At 41.1% G+C, this 9,196-nt stretch overlaps 1 protein-coding gene across 2 annotated transcripts; it reads right to left on the reverse strand.

The window, feature by feature from the left end:
• Positions 1–579: 579 nt before the first annotated feature.
• kras (v-Ki-ras2 Kirsten rat sarcoma viral oncogene homolog) lies at positions 580–8,940 on the reverse strand. Of its 2 annotated transcripts, XM_072385574.1 has the most exons (6): positions 8,682–8,940; positions 6,482–6,599; positions 5,446–5,624; positions 4,977–5,136; positions 3,360–3,484; positions 1,283–1,372 (listed from the first exon to the last, which is right to left on the reverse strand). In XM_072385574.1, exons 2-5 carry the CDS (start codon positions 6,590–6,592, stop codon positions 3,365–3,367), a joined length of 570 nt encoding a protein of 189 aa, XP_072241675.1. In that variant the 5' UTR covers positions 6,593–6,599; positions 8,682–8,940; the 3' UTR covers positions 1,283–1,372; positions 3,360–3,364. The 2 variants fall into 2 exon arrangements, with proteins under 2 accessions (XP_072241676.1, XP_072241675.1); XM_072385575.1 differs by lacking the exon at positions 3,360–3,484 and having other exon boundaries at positions 580–1,372; positions 8,682–8,937.
• Between the last annotated feature and the right edge of the window lie 256 nt (positions 8,941–9,196).

Genomic DNA, 9,196 nt, shown 5'->3' on the forward strand with positions numbered 1-9,196 from the left:
TCTTTAAAAAAAAAAAAAACTCTTCCAAAAGCTCTGAAAAGAGTCTGAAACTATATTTGGACATCGTTTTTGAACAACCTCGGGGGACTTGATATCAAGTCAAATATTCCTTACAGCGGCTTCGAAGTTGCATGCTGCTTTTATGTTAGTCTGGCAAACAAAGCAAGAAAGCTCCACACAGACTCCTCAGATTTAACATCTAACGAAGCATTCGGTTCGAATGTGAAGTCCTCCGGTGGGAGTATATCGACATATCTCGTCACAATGAAATGATTGTTGCCAGGATCATTAAAATAAATTCCACAGTAGCATCAAACAAGGCATAAATCTCCAAAACGTAAAATAACCGACAAAAACAAAACGGGTTAAAAATCACGGTGAATCTTTGAATTTGTCAAAAGATAAAAACATTGGATTTATTCTCACAAAAGTCAATTTCACTACTTTTTATAAACCTTAAAAGTAGAGTCCCAGTTACTCCTTGCTGGCTCTGTTCAACGTATCAACTAAGAGGCAGTTTGGACACGTCTTCTAGGACACAATGCATGCAAAAATATGGGGGGGGGGGCACCTCTTAGCATGTACGCACTAAAATACTCCCCACACAATACAAAGCAATGACAAATTGAAAATTAATTAATAACTAACTAGGGTGTTAAAACATTCGGAAAAGAGTAGGAGTTTGCATGCATACTTATCAATGACAAAACTAAGTCCTATCTAAAAGTAACAAATGGGGACATTACACAGTGGCTGGGACATTTGGATCTCATCTGGCTGAATGTTGGTCCTTTTCCTCATATCCGTTTTGTCTACGTCAGCGGGACGAATATTCATTCTTTGGCATCCCTTACTTCAAAAGGGCATAACAGAGCATTTTGTAGGTTGTGACCTTTCAAGCAAAGGGAAACGAATGATAATTAATGGTTCGCTTGTTAAATGCGATCGGTGATGCAGTTAGCTCCCAGCTCCGCAGACGCGCCAAATCATCCAAATTACTGCAATTTTCTAAAATCAGGCTCATCGGGCTGTTGGACCAACATATGTCAGCGACTGGCACTAAACTGAAAATTAAGCTTATTGGTGTCCAAATAAACCAAAGGCAGAAAAGTTCAGGTCAGGTTTAGTATTCAGTGAGGTGGCTATTGACAAAGAGGCTAATAATTTAGTGTAATGTACAAAATGTATTACTTGAACTGTTCATCATTGTTTTTTTCTTTTCTTTTTTTTAGTCTATCTTGAAAAGGGTGGTTATTCACATCAGTATACACTTTGTCTTGGACTTCTTTTTCTTCTTTTTGCCCTCCTTGCTCATCTTCTCCTTATGCTTCCGGATTTCTCGGACTAATGTGTAAAAGGCATCGTCAACACCCTGCGGGAGGAGGAGAGACAGAAAAAGAGTTGTGCATCGTTAGAATTGAAAAGTTGGAAGTTGACATTTTATAACATGAATTAGAACTTTAATCTCCAAAAATGTCAGCTGGAATATGACGTCCATTTTACACCTTTTTTAACCAGCTAAGTTAAGTGGGAAGCTGCTACAGATCAAATATATATTTCGGGTTAAAAACCAGCGTCGTCGTCACTGATAGCAACACGAACAGTAGCTGCAGTTATATGAGCCAATTTCTCTCCTTCTGAACGTCAGCAGCCTACAAGTGTTTAAAGTGTTGCTTAATAACCTGACAGAACAAGCTGTCCTGTTTACATTTGCAATAATCTGTGTGCATTCCATCAGCTGAAGACGATAAAAAGATGCACCTACATCTTACTGCTGTGGGTCTGTAGTGGGGCAGCCCTTTCAGTAATACGTTACCTTTTTTAACTCAAGGTTATTAACTTTTCAAATGTTGCTCCGCAGGGAAAAAGGCAGAGAACTCTAATGAGCAACAAATGAAAGGAGAGTGACACGTCCTCCCCAGTTTTTTTCAAATGTGACAATTTATTCTGACTGATGACTTCAGATGAGGCTTTCATTCTCTCACAGAGATGAATAAAAGGCTTTGTGGAAAAGCAGCTAGTGCCTGTCGATGCCACAACACCGCAAGTGTGTCTGTACTTGAACAGTTTGGATAGTGCAATAAACATGACAATAATCTGCCAAAGGCTGGTGAGTAATGAGCCATTTCAGGTTGTGACACAGAAAGCAGGAAGATAAAGAACAAAGATGGACACAGGATTTGTACCCGCAGCACACAGACAAACTCTTTAAATAATAACAAATCTGTCCGTTCCCTAAAACACAAAGATTACAGGATGATTTAGTCCCACATTCGCAGCAACATCCTTCAATCCCAAATGATCGCTAACCAGCCCACACCACTGTGCTCATGTTGATTTCAGCACATCAGGACACTTTCACACTGGTAGTTAAGTCTGAATTTGGTAATGGTTCACCCACAACTTTAACTGTAGTCATCCTTTTTCTCTACATGAGCGCAGACCAATGCTGCTTAACCAAGTGTTAATGTAAATTTAACACCTTTACACGACAGTTAAAAAATTTAATATATACTGCGTTATCTTTGGAGCACAGTTTATTTTTGTTGTAAAAACAGTAAAGCACAAGTACATGCTTTAGTGATACAGCTGGATTCCCAATAAAGCTCCTCCTACTCAAATGTTTTGCTGTTTCTTTAGTCAGATGTTTAACTGCGTCAGAGGCTGCGACTGAAAATCAGCCCATCAAGACTACATGTCAACCTGCTTAAAGCATTTCCAGACTGTCACTCTGCTCTGATAAAGCCTTGATTTTATAACCGCATCTGTCATCTGACAAAAATCCCCATTCCAGTAACTTAAAGACATCTGTGCAGTGAATTCAGTTGTATTTACGTGCACGATGATCTCCCACATAGAAAATCTGGAAGCAGGAGAATGTCTGGAACAGTGTTGCACCATGGGGCATACATCAGCCGATAGCTTGACTTCCCTCCCATGCATTCATGGACAAGGACAATGGTCTAAGTAAAAGGCCAAACTGAACTCCAACTGTAGCACAACTGGGCTGCACATGCATCTTGATGAGGGTAAGAAAAAAAAATAATGGACCCTGTGAAAAAAAGTAGATGCATGTGAAAGCACACTAGCTGCGGTCAATCAAAGTTGTTCAGACTCAATAAATCAACCCAGTGTGAAAAGGCCTTGGATAATAGTCAACCACGACACTGAAAGGAGACAAAATCAGCTGTTTCAGCCTCGTGTTCGAGCCTCACCACAGCCCCAGCAGTAACCAGCGGGCTAGCTTTGAGAAAACATGAAGCACCAGCTCCCACTGGGTGTCCTCTTCCACCGCCTTCTCCGTATTTCCCACTAACAACACACAGAAAGCTGGTGGGTGCGCGGCTGCGTACACTTACCCCTCTCACATCACAACACACTTTTTAAGCTTGACACAGCGCGGAGTCTTTTCTTCTTTGATGAGCTTACTGAGCCGGTACTGCCTGATCTCCCGTACCAGAGTGTAAAAGGCATCTTCCACTCTCTGCAGTATAAGACACAACTTTCCTCAATGCTGAGGAATGCATGGGGACATACTGTATGGGTGCATGTGTTATAAACTACAGATACAAAGAAGCCAAACAGACTGGTGGTCTGTTTTGGATAGGATTCTTCTTGAAATGCTTGGTCTGCTTTATTTGTGGAACTTAACACTCCAAAATCTTATGATTTTGAGTATGAATGAATACTGAACATCCAAATTAGGCGGGCTTGGAGAGGATCTGTTTTTTTGTTTGTTTTTTTCCTTTAAAAGGAAGGGACAAATGGAAACAACAACAAAAAAGATTCACTATTTTGCCAAAGTTCAGCCAATGCTGTGCGTCTGTGTGGAGATTTTTCCATTTTCCAATCTTTAACAGAAGCAGTGTATTCTGCTGAATTCTGGTAGAACGATGAAACACACTGAACAAGTGCACCGACGGAGAAAAAGCCGATTATGGTGCTGAAACAGATTGAGAATTTGTGTTTTCTCTCTGTTATTTAAAAGAAAAGAAAAAAAACTGCAATTAATTTGGCTGAGTTAAAAAAAAAAAAAAAGGAAAATCAAACGCTTATGAGCTATAAAAACAGCTTCCTTCCAAGCCTGCATCAGGTGAATAATTGGGTGTAGCATGACTTGAATTTGGCCTAATACAAAGGAGAAGTCTGAGCATATTTTGTGTACTGTGCGTTACGTGTGAAAATTTTTGCAGAGAAGCATGATAAAGTGATTGAAATTTGAGGGAAAAAATTAAATAAAAATCAGCTTCCAGGGAAAGGGACAGCTGCCGGTCGGACAGAAGCAACACAACGTGGACAGGAATTACCGATAGGTGAACAAAGGTGCAAGAAAATTAGTCACTGCGGCATTAATTTCCCCACACCAGAAGGAACCGTGATTCACCCCAGGTCAGAGACCAGGAAAAATGTGTTTACAGATCACTCCATTAACCAGTCAGCCACCTAAGGCCATGCGCACAACACACACCACTTGATACGACACCGCTGCATATCCTCCAACACCCAGTCACAGTGACCAGTAAGCAGAATCATTAAGCCCCTGAGTGATTCCCGACAGTTTGTCCTTTCATGCAGACCCGCTTGACACAAATTAACCGATTTGCTGAATATCTATCACATGGGAGCCTTTTGCAGGTGGGCCTAATGGTGATATAATTTCACATATCCATGACCAAGTAGCATGCAATGATTACATTATCACCAATAAATAAAAAAATTCAATTAACCAAAGAGGATTTAATGATGCTCAACACATTAGCTGGGAAATTTCCCTGCAACGTCATTATAAAAAGCCCATTAAGAGATAGTGAATGTGACAGAAATCAACAGAACCACATGATTTAATCACATTTCTTGTGACGTTTATCACACCTTTTCAAGGACACAATCTGTATGTCTCTGAAACACTCAATTTGACATCAAACTGAATTTGAGCTGCAGTTGAATATCGTGTCATCTTCTAGGTAAACGCTCACCTGTCTGGTTTTGGCTGAGGTCTCAATAAAGGGAATGCCGTAGCTACGTGCTAAGTCCTGAGCCTGCTTTGTGTCCACTGTCCGGGACGGGAGGTCACACTTGTTCCCCACCAACACCATGGGGACGTCCTCGGAGTCCTTCACCCGCTTAATCTGTTCTCTGGGCATTCAAAGACACAATGGAAATTTAATTGGATTCTAACGTAAGAGAGGTTTCACTCCAATTTGTAGGCAAAGGCATCTTAAAAACCTTCCAGGTAAAAATAAATACTTTATTTGCTTTCGCTCAATGCTGCAGGACGTTTATGTTTGTGAGTGCTCATATGTAGAATCTGTGTTTTAAAACAAGTTAATCTGGAAAGAAAATATTCTTAATCTAACTACGGACTCCATAATTTTACCACCTAAATGTCATTCGAGCTTTCACAGCAGGTCCGAAAACTGAAGATCGCATCACTCCGAAGCTCACCTATAGTGGTGAATGTCTTCAAAGGACTTGGTGTTATTGATGGCAAAGACACAGAGGAAGCCCTCCCCTGTCCTCATGTACTGATCCCTCATGGCGCTGTACTCCTCCTGACCTGCAGTGTCCAGGATGTCCAGCAGACACGTCTCCCCATCGATAACCACCTGCTTTCTGTAGGAGTCCTGGAAGAGGAAGAGGTCAAAGGGTGATCAGAACCCCAAACGAACGCATGAAATGACAAAGTCAGTATTTGTTCAAATTTTATTTACTCCAAGTGTGTTTTAAAGGTCTTTCATGTAATAAAGAGCAAAAAGGAAACTTAAAGGAAACTAAAGGAACTTCAAGTGTTTCATAAAAATCAAGGATAATTGTTTATTTTATCCTCAATTTTATTACGTGATCAGATATCATAACAGGATACAAGACCAGTGAACATTCAGCTTGGTAAACGCTACGAAATTATATCATATCTTATTTTTATATATACGATTAGAATATCTACCCGTTCAAAGAGATGTGTTTAACTGTTCAAACACGACTGCATTTAAGCATTGTAATGACATGCTTTCATCAAAGACAGGATTACACAACAGGATTACACTTAATTGCTGCCCTTCTCTGGTTGTAGTAAAGCACTCCATTCTCCAGCAGACCTCAAATTACATTGAGGTCTCACTCTGTTTTTTTATTGCACTGAGGGCTACTTTCAATCTGATCCAAGAGAATTAATTACTGTGTGATCCACAGCGAGGACAAATCTTTAGATGCCATCTTCTATCGAAATAATCTATGGTGGCACTCAAAGCTGCAAAAGCATGTCAATAACTGATTGAAATCGTGAGCAGACTGACTGCACTCTGAGAAACTGGGCAGGAAGTCAGGCATGGAAAGTCATTAAAAACCTGTTAGGTGTTGTTTCAGAACTTGAACCAGTGGAACCTGTTGGAACCTCCTTGGTTTAAGAAGAGTTTTGTCCTTCTTCTGTCGCCTTATGGTCTGACAGACATTGCAAAAATACAGAGACCCAAATCTCGTTTACCTCAATAGTGGGGTCATATTCATCCACAAAGTGATTCTGGATGAGCTGAATAGTAAGTGCACTCTTGCCAACGCCTCCAGCTCCCACCACAACCAGCTTATATTCTGTCATGATTCACCTGTGGGACAAAAAAAGATCCTTTATTAAGTTATATATCTGCAAAGACATAAACAGCCCAACGTCATATCACCAATTCATCTGAGGTGTCCCTGAAGCCCTAAAGGAATGAATGAAATGATTAAGACCTTCTGCACTAGTTAAAACTCAACATTTGAAACAATTTTGTCAACCGGCTCCAGTTTCTGTCATGTCTGTCAGAAAGGTTGTCCGCTCACAGTGAAAAGTGTGCGGATCAGCATTGGCATGTTGATGTATGATCATTTCCAATGTGTTAGGGGGAAAAAAAGAAGAAAAAAAGCATTGAATAACTGGAAAATTTGATTCCAAAGAGTAGGTTTTTTTTTTACCTTTAAGAAAATGTCCACTTTAGTGGAAGAAAGCACAATCGTAACAAAAGAAATATGATGGTTAATTTGCATGAGATTATGTGGCAGTGTAGATATATAACATTTACATTCAATTATTTAGCTGTGCAGCTAAATTAACTCAGATCCATCTACACGATAGGGTAGAACAATGTAAGTGCAGCTTAGGTGTGTTAGGAGAGATCTTCTCTGCGGAGAAGCAGCACATTCAGAGCTATTTTCTGAGCAGTGACCCAACAACAGAGACTATCCCCAGGCAGAAATCCATGAGATTACATTTAGGCTCCAAAATTGACAACCAACTGGGAGGTTCTCTGCGGTCTGACTGCTTTTGTGGAGCAGCATCCATCAATAGTGGCAGCTGGCCTTTTCAGAAGTTACAGTGCAAACTGTACAAAGCGCTGCACGGACTCGTCTCAAGGAGGAGCGCCACCAAATACAACTGCCACAGTGTGAAAACATACAAAAAAACTAATCTCATAAACATGTGGTCAAGAAATGTACACGTGTTTTACAACACTTTTCAATGTTCACTATCAGCTGTGTGTTACATATTTACACATGTTACTTGCTGTAGCTGATCTGTCACTTAGGAAAGAGTTATCTGAACCCAAAGAGATAAAACTGCTGACAAAGTCCCAGAGCAATCGTTGGAATACCCATCTGCCACATGCAGGCCATACTTTCACGAACAGCATCGCTTTTCATGTGAGGAGTTGACCAAAGTGGTTAGTTATTGACACATATGGATGGTTAGCGGTCTGCTCAGCAACAAACTGTGTTGTAGTAGGTGAATCCAGCCCCTGTGCAGGCAGTCTAGCTTTGTTTCTGCCCAACAGTACAGCTTTTAAGCTGATATATCCTGCGAATACAATTTATTTATTTTTATTTTTGCCTTAAACTGTAGGAAAGCCCTGCTGCTGTGGACTTAACATGGGAATTTGTTTCTTTAGGACTGTGCCAGCCAGATGGAGTAAATGTAAGCGGAGCAACAACCATGGCTGGCACGGAAATATCCGCACTTTTAAATACACTATGATGAACGACAATGGGAGAAAAAATAAATGATAAACACTGCATCGCAACGCGAGGAGTTACTAATAGAGATTGATTAGCAGCCATAAAAACATTAGGCTACAAACATAAAGTGGCCGGGCTCTTTTCAGTGAAAGCCCCAGCGCTGTGTTCAAGCAGGCAGGAACACCAAAGGTAGACTTAAAAGTCGAGAGGAATTTGATTTAAATTCTCCACCCTGTGGCTGCTGGGCTGCCTGTCTGAATGGTGGTGAGCACCAGGCAGCTCTAATGTTAGCTAGCTTAGCATTGGAGCTCACTCACAGTTAAAGAAAAAATAAATAAGCACACGATAGCCCCCCGTGAGCTAACCTGGTGTATTTTATCAGAGAAAACCCACCGGCGCTGCATTGTCTGCACCGTGTGCCCGGACACACTCACTATCATTCATTCAAAGGGGAAGGGTGCAGATTTTGAAGCCGCCATTGACAGACTAGCTTAGGTCTGCAATGCAGGGCCAGACGGTGGGTTAACAACTGGGCGTAGTTTGTACTACAAGCGAAAACGAATCGCTCTACTACAACAGTGTTACCCGGAGTTAACATAGCACAAACGGTGGCCTACCAACGACAGCGCAGTATACGATGTTGCAACTATCACTGAGAAGGTCACACATGAAATAGTCTTATCCGCTGGTTTTACCTTTTAGCGACTGGAGTTCCGCGTCCGAAGTAGAGACCAAAGAAGTCAAGCAGATAATCCCCTCGTTTCACACGATCTCTGCATTTCCTGTTTGTCACCAAAACACCCACATTTAAGTGAGTCTAACGTCGTTTCGGAGGCAAGAGGGAGCATGCACAAAAGTGGGAAATTAATCGATTGAACTTTCCATTTGATCCCAGCGTCCGGCCTAGCTGCTCAGTCTGGCCTGCCTTACGCGAATATGGGCGGATACCAGGACGCACTTTACCCAGAAAGCATAGCTGGGGATTTCAACCGGTCTGGGGCATATCACTGAAGTCTGTGTGTCGCAATACGAGGCATAATGCGCATAGTCTTCTCCTTTGTTTGCACTCCTGTTTTAGACTGGTGTCAAATATAACTGCACTTTTATTCACTCCTGACGGTTTTACTTAAATGTGTGCTTGCGCAAATATTACAAGATTATTTTATTTTTAATACATTTAAACAGAAACCATCCACATTCATGTTTTAGT

This window comes from Leuresthes tenuis, unplaced genomic scaffold (assembly GCF_036924035.1).
Source record: "Leuresthes tenuis unplaced genomic scaffold, fLeuTen1.0.hap1 SCAF_5, whole genome shotgun sequence".
Lineage (NCBI taxonomy): Eukaryota > Metazoa > Chordata > Actinopteri > Atheriniformes > Atherinopsidae > Leuresthes > Leuresthes tenuis.

Coding starts and splice junctions, on each gene's coding strand:
- kras (XM_072385574.1), bottom strand. CDS start 6,592: ATGACAGAATATAAGCTGGTTGTGGTGGGAGCTGGAGGCGTTGGCAAG. Junction 5,625..6,481: donor AATATGACCCCACTATTGAG/GTAAACGAGATT, acceptor TTCCTCTTCCAG/GACTCCTACAGAAAGCAGGT. Junction 3,485..4,976: donor CCTCAGCCAAAACCAGACAG/GTGAGCGTTTAC, acceptor CTTATACTGCAG/AGAGTGGAAGATGCCTTTTA.